The 17,116-nt window shown below is 52.1% G+C and overlaps 1 protein-coding gene across 2 annotated transcripts; it reads left to right on the top strand.

Moving 5' to 3' along the window:
- Window positions 1-3,634: 3,634 nt before the first annotated feature.
- On the top strand, window positions 3,635-15,925 carry HNRNPL (heterogeneous nuclear ribonucleoprotein L; the record flags this gene model as incomplete). Of its 2 annotated transcripts, XM_079724423.1 has the most annotated exons (13): window positions 3,635-3,895; window positions 5,824-5,942; window positions 6,564-6,801; window positions 6,932-7,012; window positions 8,064-8,165; window positions 8,252-8,324; window positions 11,663-11,734; window positions 11,846-12,126; window positions 13,213-13,334; window positions 13,648-13,849; window positions 14,694-14,751; window positions 14,854-14,949; window positions 15,535-15,925. In XM_079724423.1, 13 exons carry the CDS (start codon window positions 3,635-3,637, stop codon window positions 15,591-15,593), a joined length of 1,764 nt encoding a protein of 587 aa, XP_079580549.1. In that variant the 3' UTR covers window positions 15,594-15,925. The 2 variants fall into 2 exon arrangements, with proteins under 2 accessions (XP_079580549.1, XP_079580548.1); XM_079724422.1 differs by having other exon boundaries at window positions 11,663-12,126.
- Window positions 15,926-17,116: the final 1,191 nt, after the last annotated feature.

Below are 17,116 nucleotides of genomic sequence, written 5' to 3'. Positions count from 1 at the left end.
GTTATCACCTCTGATACATATTTTACTGATGTATTGTGCATCTTTCACTAGAATGGAACCCCTGGAAGGAGGGAATTTTTTCCTCTCTGGTTCACCATTTTTATCCCAGATGCCCCAAAGAGTGTTAGCTCAATAAACATCTGATGAATGAGTGAATGACCCCAGGGTAGGTCTTTAGAGGGGTGAAAACATACCCACTTTTGGCCCCCAAAGAGCCCAGATTCTACTGAGGAGACAAAAATTAAATAACTGGTTGTTTTCACATGGCAATAAGAGCAAAGAGGGAGATAAATGGGAAGCCAGGATTATAACTGTATGGCGACTAACTAGGCTGGGGTGCTCAGGAGGTGACATGTGAGCCAAGGCCTCTCAAATGAGGAGCAAAGATCTGGGAGAAGGGTGTTTTAGACAGAGGGAACAGCCAGTGCAGAGTCAGGAATGAGCTCTAGGTATCTGATGAACAGAAGGAGAACCAGTGTTTGTGCCATGTAGAGGACAAGTGGAAAGGGTTAGGCATGGATTTGGATGGGCCCACAAGGGTTGGATTATGCCGTGGGGGCCCTAAGGAGGGAGGACTTGTTCTTTCAGATGATGTGGTGAATTTCAGTTGGTCTTTCCCTTCTCTGAGCCTCAATTTCTGAAATGGAGGTAGACCTGAGGTCCCCTCTGCTTCCAGACATTCTCAGCACTTCTCAAGACCATCCAGCGTTGCAGGTGCTATTACCAACCTCCTACCAGATGAGGAAACAGAGGCCCCAGAATGCTAAATCACTTTTCCAAAGCCACAGAGTAAGTAGGTGCACCGTCCATATTTGAACGCTGGCAGTCTGACCCCAGGACTCATGCTCTTAACCTCCAAGGGATATTGCAGACCCCATCACCGTGTAACAGGCACTGCAGTGCACTGGTTATGTGTCTTTGGTGGCAGACAAATCCTGCTATATGCCACTTACAATCTGTGGGATCCCGGGTAGGTCGCTAGCGTCCCCTGAGCCCATTTCCCCGTCTGTACGATGTGCACCCCAACATTTACCTCAACCAACAGAACACTTGGCTGACCAGGAGGAATGAGGCGTGATTCCCAAACAACTGTGCGACTTTCTGTGAGGGATGGGGGGCGGGTATTGAGGGGCTGGGGATGTTTGGGGAAAAGGGACGCGGAGTCTTCCCGTTCCTTTTTTGCGTTGTTTCCTCCATTCAACCGCAGAGCAACTCTCGATCTCCCCCCTCTACCCCCCCATTTTTTTCCCCCGGGCTGGAAAGAGGTCGTGGTCCCTTTAAGTCCCGCCCCTCCCTCCCCCAAAACTTCCCAGTGTCTGCTCTCTTTTCGATCTCGGACGGCCGGCCAGGCTCGCCGCCGAACTGGTAGGGGCTGGGGGCGAGGGGTCAGGGAGGAGTGAGGGGGGATCCCAGGGAGGCGCCGCCCGGGGCCCGCGACCGCGGCCCGTGTGCAAGGGGTGGGGGAGGGGCGGAGGCCGGGAGCGCGGGTGTGCAGATAACGCGGCAGCCCGGTCGCGAGCCGTGGGCGCGCTCGGGCGGCCGAGCTGCCTGGAACTTGCCGCGCGTGGGACGGTTCCGTCGCGTCCCGTCGGCGCGCGCCGGCGCGAGGGGCGTCCGGGCCCGGCGCGGGGGCGGGGAGGGGAGGGGCCCCTCTCTCCCCCTCCCCCCACCGCATTCCTCTGACGTCTGGACCTCGCGACCCCGCCCTTCAGTCGGAGCCGCACCGCCTTAATTCCGTCGCACTGATCACGTGTTGGAGGCGCTGCGCCGTCTCCCATCTCCGTTCGGCCGGCTCTTTCGGATCTTTTCGGGGTGATTGGGAGCTGATTTACATCTCCACCAGCCCACCCCAACTTTCGTATCTCCTCAAACCCGCGGACCTACCAGGACGGTCCCACTCTCTTAGTGCCACAGACCCCATTTCAAACTTAGTTTCCACTAGGACCCCTATTTCGGGAACCCCCTTTCACCCGAGTGGAAAGGTTCCAGAGCATCTTTGGTGGGCGTCCCCGCATTTCCCACGTCTGTCTCCTCGCTAAGAGCAGCGTCCCCTCCTCCTCTCCCCCCCCCCCCCCAGCAGGCAGCCCCATAAGGTTAAAGCCCTTAGGGCGGGATCCTAGGTCACCCCCCCAGCCCCGCCCCCAGGTTCCGGCTGTTGGGCGTCGTTGCACCCTAGAGACTTGGGAAGGTGTTCTCTGCGGGGTGGCCCTACCTGCCTCGGAGGAAACAAGGCCCGCCAGACGCTTAGAATACTCTTAACTACTCGCCTTTGCAGAGTGCTGGCACTGTACCGGGTGCTGTACCTGACGCTTGGTAGGGTGGCCAGCTTCACTAAGGCCGAGGCAGAGACCACCGCTCCCTTGCTCACACAAGCACTTACATGCTACGGAAAAAGACAGCCACCAAACTGTGACGACCCAGAGTAGTAAGGGCTGTCGCGTGAGAACCATTGGCCTGAGCGATCAGGCGTTATTATGGGGGAAGCCGAGGGTCTGGGCTGGTAGGGACAAGGAACGCTTCTCAGAGTGAGCAGAGCACGAACAAGAGAATTTTATTCTTTAGCTCTGGCAGGAGGGATAGCGGAGAAAGTTTTCTAGGTGGAAGGGCCTGCTCGGGCCAAAGATCCAGAGGTGCGCGAAAGATCCTGCCCTTTCTGCAAACTGAAAGGAGTTATTTGTGGTTGAATTTAGTGGTAGCTGGACTGGGTCATAAGATAGTCGGCAACAGCAAATGGTTTTATAGTGAAGGAAAGGGTCAGATTGGGTTCAAAAAATTTTTCTCTGGCGTTGTGAAGGTTAGAGATGGAGAGGAATAGAATATAGTGATGGGGACAGAGCTGCACTGGCAGTTGCCCTTCTAACTTAGTTTGCCCTTGCGGGGCTGCTTACAGCGGTAAATAAAGACTCAGGGTACTTCAGGCCTTCCCTCCTTTAGAGGGTCGCCCCGCCTCCAGAGGCGCCTGAGAGCGATTCGCGCACGCGTCCTCTCCTCCGATCCTTTCCTAGACTGCGCCAAAGAGCGCCTACGGGTCAGGGATGGGCTCTCCTTTTTCACCCAATCAGGGGCCACCAGTGGTCCTACCGTCTGGTGAGAGGACTCTTTCCACTCTCAACTGACTAATCGGGCGTCTTGCAGAAGATGGACACCTGTAGTAGCCAGTGGAGAGAGGCAAAAGGGAGGGGCCTCCTTGGTTCCTTGCGGAGAGGCGCGGGAAGGTAGTCGCTGTGACGGAAGACTAAGGGCTTTCGGTTTGATGGATTAGCGAGAAGACCAATGAAAGTGGGAAGGAGGCGGGGCTTTGGGGGAGAGTGGTGAGCGCCGCTCCTATCAGGTGCTCCTAACGAGGCCAGGCAGTGTCAGAAATCTGACCAATCAAGTTGGAGTTTATTTTAAGGCGGCGGGGTCGGAGAAATGACTGGCAGAAAGCGATCGCCTATAAGGAGTGTCCCAGACAAACAAGGGCGGGCACTCCTGCAGAACGGCGTGGGCTTTATCCAATAGGTGCGCAAGGCGTATAGAGGCTTCCCCTCCCCCAGCGGCGGGACCAGTGGCTCCCCCTATCGGGTGGGGGCGGCGGGTGACGGGCGTGTCCCTCCCCCAATGAGAGGCGGGGGGAGGCGGGTTCTGGGCCGCCATGTCGCGGAGGCTGCTGCCCCGGGCGGAGAAGCGGCGTCGGAGGCTGGAGCAGAGGCAGCAGCCGGACGAGCAGCGGAGGCGGTCCGGAGCGATGGTGAAGATGGCGGCGGCGGGCGGCGGAGGCGGCGGTGGCCGCTACTACGGCGGCGGCAGTGAGGGCGGCCGGGCCCCTAAACGGCTCAAGACTGACAACGCTGGCGACCAGCATGGAGGCGGCGGCGGCGGTGGAGGAGCCGGGGCGGCGGGCGGTGGCGGCGGGGTGAGGCCAGGGCCCTAAGCGCCGGAGACGGCCGGGAAGGGAGGGGAAAATTCTCACGTTGAGGGCATTTATTTTGGGGGGGGGGCTCTGCGCACGCGCCCAGGCCCTCGCGCCGTGGACGGGGTGGGGGAGGGGCAGGCGTTGGGCAAACGGCGGGGTTTGCCCGAGGACAGGCGCTTGCGCGTGCGCGCTTTACGGAGCGGGGTGTGGGGGGCGGAGGAAACTGCTCGCGGTGCAGGTGGCGCAGTGCGCAGGCGCCGCGGGCTGGCTTGTGGGGGCCGGGCACGCGGTCGGGCCGATTTTTTCTTTTATCATTTTCTTTTCTGGCCTCATGCGCAGGCGCACTTCTCTTGCCCGGGCCTTGTGGGCGGTTGGGGGGGGGAGGGGCACCACGTGAGCGGGGAACGAGTGGGCGGTAGCCTTTTCCGTGCCTGAGTGGGGTATCTGCCTGATCGCTGTTTGATCTTTGTAGCGTCATGGTTTGTCTCAGTACAGAAATTGATTTCTTTGAGGATATTCCCCCAGACCAGAATATCTGCCTCATTTTTGTGGGCATTAAAAACCGGAAGAAAGCGTTGTGAGAGGTCTTTTTAGCCGTTTGGAAGTTGAACCAAGCTTTCGAGTTATCACAAGTTTGCTTACATTTTCTGAGGGCTAACTGGATGCCGTAGGTTTGATGAACCAAAATGTTCCCTGAGGGGTGGGCACTTTGTAAGGGATTCAGCCTCTTCCGTTTCCTGCTCGGAAAAGACAACCAATTGTTACTCCTGGCTTGGAGCCCATTCCCTCCTCCTTGGAAGTTCCTGAAGCCCTGTCTCGTCCAGCCATTTGCAGAGTTTTCCACGGTTTAGCGGCGCTCTGTAGCCATGATTTACTAGCATTTAAACCGTGCCAGGCCTTATTGCACGCATTTGAAAGGTATCTTAATTGAATTCTTAACACTCCTCTATGAGGTAAGCGATGGGCTTACTATTCCCGTTTAGAGAGGCGAGGTAAATTCCTTTCGGTCTTGTAGCTAGTCTGAGGAGGGGCGGGGATTAGAATTTAGGGCTGTGGAACTCCAGATCACTGAGCTGGTAACCGTCAGGCGGGTGTGGCTCCTGTGGTTTGTGTGGTTCATTCCTGAAATAGAATCCAATTCTGCCCATGTTACATGGGCTTCTGCTTGGTGGTTCTCACACTGGAGGCTGGGCCCAGAGCCCAGGAGAGGTGGAGAAAGTTACTTTGCTCTTTATTGATTCCCAGACACTTTTGTCTGTGGGTGGAAAGATACTTCCCCTGGGAAGGGAACTGTCTTGATTTTTAGTGGTACAGGTTGGATCTTCTCTTCTTTTGAAAGACTTTACTCTCTCTTTTGTTAGTCTGACCTAGGTAGTATTTTCCAATACAGATTTTGGTGAGAGAGTGAAGACTAGAGGCAGAGTCAAGACTGGCCTGGATGCCAGTGTCTGAGGCACCTGCTGGACCTGGGGATGAGTGGTGGGGAACAGCAGTGCTTGGCTGTGTGGTGATGGTGGGTTCCTCCACTAGGGGAGGGGCAGAAGAACTTGGGTGAATGCAGCAGAAAATTGAGTCCCCTTTCCAAGCCTCTCTTTTCCCACATTTCTTTGACCAGTGGGAAGAGACTGGTGCTGGGAAGACTGTAAGATGGGACTTGGGACTTGTCTGGTCCTCCATTTTGCCTTCCTCAGAAACTACAGTAAGAGCCATGAGGCATGTGGCCATACACTCAGGCCTTCTGTTCCGCCGGCCCAGAATCCTTTTGGGGTGATTGGTTGAATTGCTGCCCCTAGTTGCCTGCCCTGTATGTCTTTTCTGGGTGACACACTCGAATGTTTTACCTGTCTGAGTCCACAGTGGCACAGACGCCAGTAATCCACTGTCTTGTACAACAGAAAGTGAAGTCTTGTTTTTGCTTCCTTTCTCAGGAGAACTACGATGACCCGCACAAAACCCCCGCCTCCCCAGTTGTCCACATCAGGGGCCTGATTGACGGCGTGGTGGAAGCTGACCTTGTGGAGGCCTTGCAGGAGTTTGGACCCATCAGGTACTCAGCTCAGAGGCCAGGGGTTGGGTATTCAGATGAGTTAACTCCTTGGTGTCCTGAGTGTCACTGGGTTTCTGGTTAGAAGTAACTTGGCCATTTTGGTCCACGTTCCTTCAGCTAGGTCCTGGGGCTCCATTACTCCTGGGGTTAGCCATTTTCCCTTGGATAAGTTACAGCAAGTTCTGTGTCTTTTCCTCCTTCCTTTTTTTTTTTTTTCTCATTCCTTTTTTCCTCTTTTCCTTCCTGCCTTGTAATTTTGGCACATGGTGAGTAATGGGAATAGAGTGGTGAACACCACTGTCTTGATTCCTCCCAGACAGTTGCCTACCCAGAGTGGTCAACACTGTGATAGGGGAAACTCAGCTGTCTGTGGGAGGCATCTGACTCAATCAGGTGAGGGCTTGGGAAGGAAGGCTTCCCAGAGAAGCTGATGCCAAAGCCGCACACACCTCTTTTGCTTGTCGTGCCACTTATCGCAAGGGATGTTCAGGTCAAGAAACCATGACTGGCACAGAGGAGTCCAGAGGCCAGGGAGGAGTCGGATCGCAGATAACTGAGGCTGTCCTCTGACTCTTGTCTGCATCCGCCTGAGAGGATTGCAACTTGTGTTCTCTTTACCAGTTATGTGGTGGTGATGCCTAAAAAGAGACAAGCGTTGGTGGAATTTGAAGATGTGTTGGGGGCTTGCAATGCCGTGAACTACGCAGCCGACAACCAGATCTACATTGCGGGCCACCCAGCTTTTGTCAATTACTCTACCAGCCAGAAAATCTCCCGCCCCGGGGACTCGGATGACTCCAGGAGCGTCAACAGTGTGCTTCTCTTTACCATCCTGAACCCCATCTATTCGATTACCACGGTGCGTGCCAGTGGTTATTCGTTTAGGTTCTCCTATGGAATCTCCCTCCTGCCTTTTTTCCCTGTCTTCTCCCATGAGCCAGACTGACCTGCCAGTGTCCCTTCATCTTGCCTGTGTTTGGTTTTTACAGGATGTTCTTTATACTATCTGTAACCCTTGTGGTCCTGTCCAGAGAATTGTCATTTTCCGGAAGAATGGAGTCCAGGCTATGGTGGAATATCCTTTGCTGGGAAATGGGTGTTCCTTGAGATGGGAGCTCACAGGGCTTGGTAGGAATCCATCTTTTCAACCAGCACGTGTCTCCTGAATGCCTGCCATGTGCCAGATGCCTTCATAGAGCCCATGGTCTCATGGAAGGGATGGTTAATAAACAATCACACCTAAATAGGCCCTTGAACAGCACAGATTTGAACTCTGTGGGTCCACTTAAGGTGAATCTCACTCACTAAATGTATACTACAGTATTATGCCATCTGTGGTTGGTTAAATACATGGATTTTCAACTGCACAGAGTTGGTGCCGCTAAAACACACACACACACTTGTTCAAGCGTTGTGTAGTGTGAAAGTACGAGGTTTAAAGTGTGAAGGGAAAGAAGAGTGTGCCATGAGATGCAAGAGGAAAGAATTCACAGGGGTTCTGGGAAGGTCTCTGAAGAGGTGCTCTCCTTATCTCCATGTAGAGGTAGGAACTGATACTCAGGCTGAGGACACCACATCTGCAGAGGTCCTCAGGTGGGCAGGAGCTTAGTGTTGGAGAAAGCGAACAACCTGACAACTGAAGAGTAGCTGACGAGGGGGAGAGGGTTCCTTAGGACATTGGAAGAAGTTACGGCATCCCAGGCAGTGGGGTCAAGCTTGGGTCAGGGTGCAGTGGCGGGAAGTCACTGATGGGTTTTCAGGGCAGGAGTATAATCTGGTTAACGTTTCAGAGATTGTTCAGGCTTAGTCAAGGCATGTAGAAGCAGAGGGGGAGGATGAGGCTGAAGAAGAAGGTGGCTTGGCCTGTGATGCTGGCAGAGAAGGTTGTTGCCGTGGGGCAGGATGGGGGAGTACAGGTCTCAGAGGAGCTCTGGCCGTGTCTGCGCATTTGGGGCCGCACTCCAGCTGTGTCTGTACAAGTGGCTGGTGGCTGTGGGCAGTGAACTAACCCCGAAGCCCGCTTAGAGCAGTCTTTGGGGTGCTACTTGTTCTTATCCTTCTCTGGTGCAACTTGAAGCTCTTTACAGAGAGCTCTTGGGATGGGACTTTCCCTTAACTCTACTCACGTTTGACTCTGTGCAGAGTGCCCAGCGGGCCAAGGCCTCACTCAATGGGGCTGACATCTACTCAGGCTGTTGCACTCTGAAGATTGAGTATGCGAAGGTAGGCCTGGGAAATGGCTGCCCCTTGTCAGCTTCCTAGGTGAGCCCGGAGCCTGGCTGACCTCAAGCTTTTTATTGTCCCTGCAGCCTACACGCTTAAATGTGTTCAAGAATGATCAGGATACTTGGGACTACACCAACCCCAACCTCAGTGGACAAGGTAATCCTGACGGCAGCTTTGTTTTAAACATACCCGCCTTGCCTTCACTTGATTAGCGCACTTCATAGACCTGGACTCAGGGTTATGTAATGCCATTGGGCTCCTGTGGACATGGGAGGGCCTTGGGGGTCAGCTCTTGGAAGATACACTCCAGTGGGAGGGGGTGAATGAGGGGCCTCTGTAGGTCCTAGCTGCTGCTTGTGGCCCTTTGATGCAGCAGAGGATGCAGGGTCAAGGCAGAGGCCTGGGTGGGGTGGGGAGCAGGGCCTCACTGAGCACAGGCCACGGCAGTGGCTTACAAACCAGTAGCAGCTCCCCAACGGATCCTGCTGCTTTTCTTCTAGGAGCCTGCTTAGGGTCACTGACCCCATTCTCACTGGGCCAGGAATGGTCCTCTTGCTCTCCACTCTTGACAGGGTCTGCTTCTGGGGGGACAGATTGGGGATGTGACGAGGGCTCCCAGGCCCTTGCAGCAGAGCCTTTGAGCAAGTTGACCTTGTGGAGGTGAGACACCCTGGATTGGAGCAGGGCGGACACGCCTCCCCTCACTTGTAGAGGGAATGCAACGTCTCTGCAGGGGGCCCAAACGGACAACCCCCTTCCTAGAATCTGTCAAGAATGGTTTGCCTTGGATAGGAGGGAGAGGTGGAGCATGGCCTTTGAAAAACAGCGGCGCCCCCTCAGCAAGACCATCCATCTCTGTTTCTGTCTTGGTCTGATACGTCGGACTAGGCCATGGGCTGAGGGAGGTGGCTGGTTGCTGACATCTCACAGGCCCTGGGAGGCCAGAGGCCCCCATTCCTAGGCAGGCCTGTCTTGTTCACCCTTGCAGCTGGGAAGCCGTGGGCCGGGTGGGCTAGACTCTTCCCCAGGACCCTCACAATGGGCGCTGTGGGGCTCGCTGCCCCCTCCAGAGGTCAGAGACAAATTGGTGACCGAGTGAATGTACCAGAGCGGGCAATGGCATTACATGACTGCTAACAGAAACACGGCAACCAACCATTTCTTCTCCAAGGAACATAAATAGAAGATGTGCAGACCGGCAGGGGCTAGTGGCAGGGGCTGGCTGTGCATTGGTTTTGATGCCTCTCAGCTTTGGCCGCCCCCAGGCTGGGGGTCAAAAACGAGAGCTGTTGAGGTGACCTGGAGTGAGGGAGGTGCTTCGCCACCCCCTTGGGAACCAGACTTCAGCGGCTCTGCCTCTGCACATTGCTCACCAACACACAGGGTAGAAACCACTAGCTCTTCCTGGAGAGAACAGAACACGCAGCCTCCACCACGTCCCCAGAAACAGCCGCAGACTTGAGCTCACTACATCAAGAACACCACACCGCGCTCCAAGGAACAGCTACAAGCACAGAGGCAGACAGAGACAAAGAAAGAGACGCAACATGGCAGCAGACACTGCTTTTTTACTAAACATTAAAAAAATGTCAAAATCCAAGCAAACTTGAACCCGAAAATGTACACAGAAGTAGGAAACACAGAGAACAGAGCTCTCCCAGCCAGCCAGCGGCGCTCTTTTCGGAGAACGTTTCATAGACTGAAGTAGATTCCATGGGCCTCCAAGACAATAGGATCCTCTCCATTCCTCGCCATGTGGGTTTGGTTTTTTTTGTTTTTCGTTTTTTAAGTCCTTTGGTTTGGGGAGGGCCTTCTTTTTTTTTTTTTTTTTCTGTTTTGATATTTTTATTTTTTCTGCAGTCATCGGCTGCCAACATAATCTGCACCAACTGGAGATCAGAAACCAAAAAAAAAACCAAAAACTTAAACCACAACAGCAGCAAAAAATCAAAAAAACCAAAACAGACCTAAAACCAAACAGCCAAACAGCTCAGAGGTACACAGTTACCTGCTGGCGGGTAACTGGGAGTGCTCCCAAGGCCAAAAGCGCGGGCATAGTGGGGCCACTGGCACACCTCATAACCAGGAGACACGCACACGGAATGCTACACAGCCAGAAGCACCGCACTGCAGCACACAATGTGAGGAGGTGACAACATGGAGGGACACTATCCACTTCATACACCTTTATTTTCCACTTTTCTGATATCTTCTGAGGACAGAACATCTGTGAGCCATTTTTGATTTAATCAAAACATTGACTTTTAAAACAATTCTTAAAAAGTTGTATCGGATGTGTACCGTAACTTGTATTTATGACTGTAAAACCATGTGATGCAGGGTCGCAGTGTATGTTTGATGGGACGCCATCTTTCAGAACTGTGCTAACTCACTGTTGAAGCGTCCAATGGTAAGAGAAAATACAGATTTGTTTTTTGTGACAAATGGACATTGTACTCTGTACTTCTGCTGTAAGTAGCCCTTTTCCATCTTTGTAATGACTGTTGGAAAACAAAACCCAGGCCGGGTGGCAGGAAAGGGCAGTGGTCCCGAGCCCTGGGTTTTTGGAGTCAACCAGGCCTGGGTTCAAGTCCCAGCTTGGCCACTAACTTGCTTTGTGACCTTGGGCCAAATTGTATTATGACTGCTCAGTTAAAAGTTAAGTGCTCATTTTCCTTATCTGTAAAACGGGGCTAAAATAGTACCTACCTCATAGGGTTGTTGTGAGGAATTTAAGAAACGGTGATGTCTGTTTGTAAAGTACTTAGCACAGTGCCACTCAAGTGCTAAGTTAACGGTAGCGATTATGAACTGCAGCTGGGGTTGGGGCGGGGTGGAACTGCGCCATTGTCTGAGACTGTTGATGCCTTGTACATGACTGCTCATTTGAACTGATGTTGATGTCGCCCTGTTTGTCCTTTCCTACAGTCCCTCTTCTTGGGGTGGATGTGACTAGAGGGGAGGGTGACTGGTACCAAGATTGAGAAAGTCTTCTCTCTAGAGAGTGGGCCCTAGCACTCTTAGACCCTTGGGGCTTTGTGGGCCCAATTTTATTTTTCTACCCTTCCCTGTGTTATTTTCTGGCTCTTAACTCCTCTCCCTTCATTGGGAGTTATTTTAGAAATCTGTTCCCGGCCCCCATATCAGCTTCCATAGTGGCTGCAGCTTCCCCAGAGGGGAAGCTCGGGAGCTTCCCGAGGGAGCTCGGGAAGGTGAGAGGCCCGGAACCTGGCTTCATCCTTCACGGATGAAGGAAAGCAGCCTGCTTGGAGTGGGCGGCGGGAGGGACAGTGGGCTCCACCCTTGAGGCTTGGGCTTCATGCCCACCCTGGGCCCGGCCACAGGAAGGAAGCCCCAGTAACCCTTGTGAGGAAGGAAAGGCCACTGCCCAGGCCCTCAGGAGCTGAGGGACGCTGAGATCAGCCTCTGTAGTCAGGAGGGAGAGAGATACCTCTTTTTCCAAGTTAGATGCTAACTGTTCTCTCTGTCTGCAGGTGACCCTGGCAGCAACCCTAACAAACGCCAGAGGCAGCCCCCTCTCCTGGGAGATCACCCCGCAGAATATGGTGAGGGCAGGGGGTTCCCCTCCGTGGACTCCCGTGGCTCATGTGCCCCTGCCCGCCGCCCGCCGCGCAAATTCTCACCCGTCCTCCCTCTCTTTCCTTCCCACCCCCCAGGAGGGCCCCACGGTGGGTACCACAGCCATTACCATGATGAGGGCTACGGGCCCCCCCCACCTCACTACGAAGGGAGAAGGATGGGCCCACCAGTGGGGGGTCACCGCCGGGGCCCAAGTCGCTACGGCCCCCAGTATGGGCACCCCCCACCCCCTCCCCCACCACCCGAGTATGGCCCCCACGCCGACAGCCCTGTGCTCATGGTCTATGGCTTGGATCAGTCTAAGATGAACTGTGACCGGGTCTTCAATGTCTTCTGCTTGTATGGCAATGTGGAGAAGGTGAGCTTCCGCTAGGTCCACTGCTTCCTTATAGACCTGGCAGCCCCAGGGGAGGCCCCCACCTTTTGGCCCCCCCAGTGAGCAAAGAATGGGGAAGGAGCCTCTTTAGGAGCAAGCAGGTCCAGAGAGGGTAACTAGTTTAATCAGGTGACGCTGCAGATGGATTTTATTTGGTCCTCATGCTATGTGGGTGGTTTATTTTTTTATTTTTTATTTTTTAAAATTTTCAGTGTTATTTTTTAAAAAAAAAAAAAACAAAAACAAGACTTTATCACATGAAAGTGTTAGTACTTAATATTACATAAATATTACGGTGTATAAATTTACCCATCACAGTTAAAGATCATTATGTAAGGATTTTCTATGGAACACTTCAGATATGGCAACACTGAGCCTTACTGCCTTGCCTGGGAGAAGTTGGCTGGGGCTGTCTGGTGACTGTCCACCTCAGACTAGGTCGTTCCTTCTGTCAAACCCATCTGGGTCCTGGAAGCCTTTGAGTTTACAGCCCCTGGCCTGGCCCATTAACATTAGCAGCTAATAACGTGTCAAGCGTTTTGTTTGTACCACTGTTAAAAGTGCTTTAAATGTTGTAAGTTGTTTCATTCTCACAAGAATTCTTAATGAGACAAGCAGGGGAGGTGAAAGCATGGGGGGCAGATAACTTGCCCAGGTTCACTTAACCTTTATGTGGAAGCAGGACTCAGAGCTGACACTACTGTTCTTAGTGTTTTTATAACATAACCCACATAGTCATGACTCAGTATCTGTATACATGTCTGTTGATGGAAATAGCTGCTTTTTTTCTCCCACCATACTTGCTTTTCTGTTGTGCTTCGTTAAATGACCTGCTCAGGGGTCAGGTCCTGAGGTTAGGGAAAGACTGCCTAGTCTCTGCTGCCCAACTTGGGCTGAGCACTTGCTGTGGGCCAGACAGGCTCCTGTGTTCTCCTGACTCCTCACAAGTGAGGAAATGGAAGCCTCGATCCAGAGCAGGAGTTGACTTCCTAACTGACTTGGAAGGGACAGGAGGAGAAGGGTCTCTGACAGCTGGGCGGTGGTGCTGACACGACTGCTCTCCTCAAGGTGAAATTCATGAAAAGCAAGCCAGGGGCCGCCATGGTGGAGATGGCTGATGGCTATGCTGTGGACCGGGCCATCACTCACCTCAACAACAACTTCATGTTTGGGCAGAAGCTGAATGTCTGGTAGGTACCCAGGCTCCTCGGGCTTGGGGAGGGTTGGAGAGGGATGGAGGAGAGACGGGAGGGGGAGTGGGGCCCACTCTGGACAGAGGTCAGAGGAGCACAGAGAAACCAAGTGCTTATCCAGGCTGGAGTTGGGCATGCAGGTGTGTTCCCAGGGGTTCTCCTGAAGCAGTGGGCGAAAGTGTGTCGGCCTCTCCTCAGCTGTGGAGCAGTGCCCTCTGAGGCATACAGTGCTGTCACACAGGAAGGATGCCACAGTAGAAGGTGGGGGGCAACTTGAGGTCTGACACAGGGCTCCCCTTCCCTCCTACAGTGTCTCCAAGCAACCAGCCATCATGCCCGGTCAGTCATACGGGCTAGAAGATGGGTCCTGCAGTTACAAAGACTTCAGTGAGTCAAGGAACAATCGGTTCTCCACTCCAGAGCAGGCAGCCAAGAACCGCATCCAGCACCCTAGCAACGTGCTACACTTTTTCAATGCCCCTCTGGAGGTGACTGAGGAGAATTTCTTTGAGGTGGGTGCCGTGGACTTGGTCCTTCAGCATAGCCATCTGAGGAGGCCATTCATTTTTGAATTTTAACGAATATCTATTGAGCTGCTCTGCTGGGCTCTGGTTTGGGTGCTAGGGACATAGCAGGGACCGAGAAAGGCTCAGAATGGCACCAAACTTCCAGCAACAGTGGAGTTTGCCATGCTGCTTGTATTTTTGGCAAGTCAAGAGTGGCTGCTCATTTGCCTTGAAACATTGCTCCCTGTCTGGGTGACGGACTGGTGATTGGAGTCCAATCTCGAAACATCCACACTGTCAGGCCGTCTGGGGCCTAGATGACATTAGAAGGGAGGGTCCCATTATGGTGCTGTCAGAGGGAACCGCGGCAGCTTTGGGGAAGGGTGGAAGTCTGACTGTGGAGTTGGACTTTGGGCCTTACTGTGGCCTGAGGTGTTGCTATTCGGTTTAGCAAACATTTACCTAGTGCCAGAACACACCCAAATAACAGCTGAAGATGGGAAATTTAAAAAGCAGTTTCCCGGTTTTAGGCAACAAAATAGTTAAGAGCAGTGTTTCTCAACCTTTGCGGGGGTTACAGGGACACCTTAGAGTGTGTGATAAAAGCTTAGAAACTCTTTTGTCCAGAAAAATCCAAGTGTTCAGCTGTGGTGTGCTTGAATTCTGCCATGTGGCACTCCTTGTGTTTCTGAGTCTGTCTGTTCTTTGTTTTTGTTTTGGCCATGCAGCATGCGGGATCTTAGTTCCCTGACCAGGGATCAGACCCGTGCCCCCTGCAGTGGAAGCGTGGAGTCTTAACCACTGGACCACCAGGGAAGTCCTTTGAGTCTGTTTTCTGTTTCTATTGCAGATCTGCGATGAGCTGGGAGTGAAGCGGCCATCTTCTGTGAAAGTATTCTCAGGCAAAAGTGAGTAAACTGCCCCACCTTCCTCCCCCATTCCTTGACTGTAGATGGGCAGCTCCCTGGCTTCTGCTCAGGTCATCCTCAAACCTTTGTTTTTCCCATCAGGTGAACGCAGCTCCTCTGGGCTGCTGGAGTGGGAATCCAAGAGTGATGCCCTGGAGACTCTGGGCTTCCTGAACCATTATCAGATGAAAAACCCAAGTGAGTATCTGTGGGTCCTGCGGTCATGCATCCCCCTTGTTGCTTAATGGGTTGGCTCGCTTCGGGCCAGAGCCATCCTTCCTGCCATCAAGATAGGGCCCCAGGGATTTCCTTATTGTCACTGACACAGGCAGGTGGGACCTGGTCGCCAGGAGAGCAGCCTGATGTTTCATGTGGGAGGGCCAGCTTAGCTGCTTGCTGCCACCCGCTCTGCCAGCTTGGGAGTTGCTCAGGCTCGTCCTCCAGGGAGCTGCCGTTCTCTGTGCATCAGAGGCTGGCTCAGTACCCAGGAAAAGGGGCTGTAATAGCCAGCAGGTAAAATTTGCCCACCCAGTTCCTAGGCAGGCCTATTGTGCGCCAGCTGAAAAACTGGGAATGGGATCCTCCATGGAATTGAAGGAAGAGAAGGAGAAATGCCTTGTGTGTTAGTCTTGTTTTTGAGTCTCAAAAGTGGCAGTGAAGAGTGAGTTTGACCCTTGCAGTTGAATTGCAGAAAATGAGAGATGTGTGCAAAACCAGGGGAACTCTGGGTGGGGGGAGCATCCAGAGAGGGGCCCAGTTACACCTCTGTCCTCTCTTTTGCAGATGGGCCATACCCTTACACCCTGAAGTTGTGTTTCTCCACTGCTCAGCACGCCTCCTAATTAGGTGCCTATGGAGAGTCCCATCTGAGCAGGAAAACATTTCTTTCCTTTATGCTGTTTTTTTCTTTTGTTTGTTTTGTTTTGCAGATGTTCCTGTATTCCTTTTTTTTTAATACTAGGTTAGTAGAGGCTTAACCATAATGGAAACGCTGGAAGTCTAAAGGGGGAGGGGAAGGGGAACTGCTATCTCCCAAGATTAACCTTCACTTTTTAAAAATTATTGTACATGTGATTTTTTTTTTTTTTTTCCTGTTCATACATTTGTGCTGTCCGTGTACTCTTGGCACATTTCAATAAAATTGTTTGGAAAATAAACGTAGCACTTTCTGGGATTCTGGGGTGTGTCTGCTTCCCTCACACTCAGTCTTCTGAAGAGGGGCAGGCCGGCCAGGACACAGCTGCGGCCCCTCCAGAGGGGCAGGTCCAGCCCTGACGAGTGGTGTGGGCCAGAGCTGCAGATTGGGAAATGATGAAAGGGTTTTGAGAATCTGGGAGACCTGGTGGCATCCTTCACGGGCTCTACCCAAGCAAGCTGGATCTAGTTGAAGAGTCTGTTTTTTTTTTTAAGTAAATAGTTGAAAAAATTAAATTGAGATTTTAAAAAGAAGAAAGCCTTAATCTTACAAAGTAAACACCCGCCTTTAAGGTTGGAAAATGAAACCTCAGATAAAAGTGAAAGTCATCTCCCCACTCCCCTTGAAAACAAGTTTTTTTTTCCATAAGGAAAGTTCTCCTATTTGCATATGTCTTAACAGAAAATGCTTTGTACTGTAAGATGTTCTCACATCACATGCAGGGCAACCTCATTATCTTTAGTCTTACACAGTATCTTGTGTGGATATGTCATAATTTACTTGGTTCTGAAGGTAATTTCCAATTTGCTACTGCAAACAGTACTACTATGCATCTTTATACAAATGTTATCCAACTTCCTTGATACTGATCTGGAGGTAAATTCCTAGCAGTGGAACTGCTGGATTAAAGGATACATTCAATTGCAACTTGATAGATATTACCCAGTCTTGGTGTGTGGGAACTTGTGTTTATGGTTGGGACTGGGCCATACTGGTGGAGGGCAGAGGATAACCTGGAAGGGAGCCGCCTTTAAGAACCTTGACTCATACTGGAGGGAAGAGATCCTGCAGAGAGGAGCAAGTCAAAAAGTCCAGCTGCTTGTGTGCGCTTGAAAAAACCCACTTTGGTAATTTTCTGTAGAGTTTTTAAACAGTAACATCTACTGAAGTCAAATGGCATTTATCAAAGTTTCACCAGGGAAAGCTTCAAACAACCTCTATAGACAAGGAGAAACTACAGTCACCTTGCAGCCGTAACTTAAAAATCTAGGATTATTTTAAGCTAATCAAGGGGGGGTAAAAAGTAAATTTCCCCATTTTGTCTGCCAGTACCCAGTCTTCATCCCATGTTAGTAGTTACGAGTCTCCTAGGTATTCTATGCATTTATTTTTTATGAAGGTACAGCCATCTATAACTTTTTATAGCAACCCAACTAAATGTTCTACATC

This window comes from Hyperoodon ampullatus, assembly GCF_949752795.1.
Source record: "Hyperoodon ampullatus genome assembly, chromosome: 18".
NCBI classification, from domain to species: domain Eukaryota; kingdom Metazoa; phylum Chordata; class Mammalia; order Artiodactyla; family Ziphiidae; genus Hyperoodon; species Hyperoodon ampullatus.
Note: the sequence above shows the minus strand (reverse complement) of the source record. Positions and strands in the feature narration are given on the sequence as shown.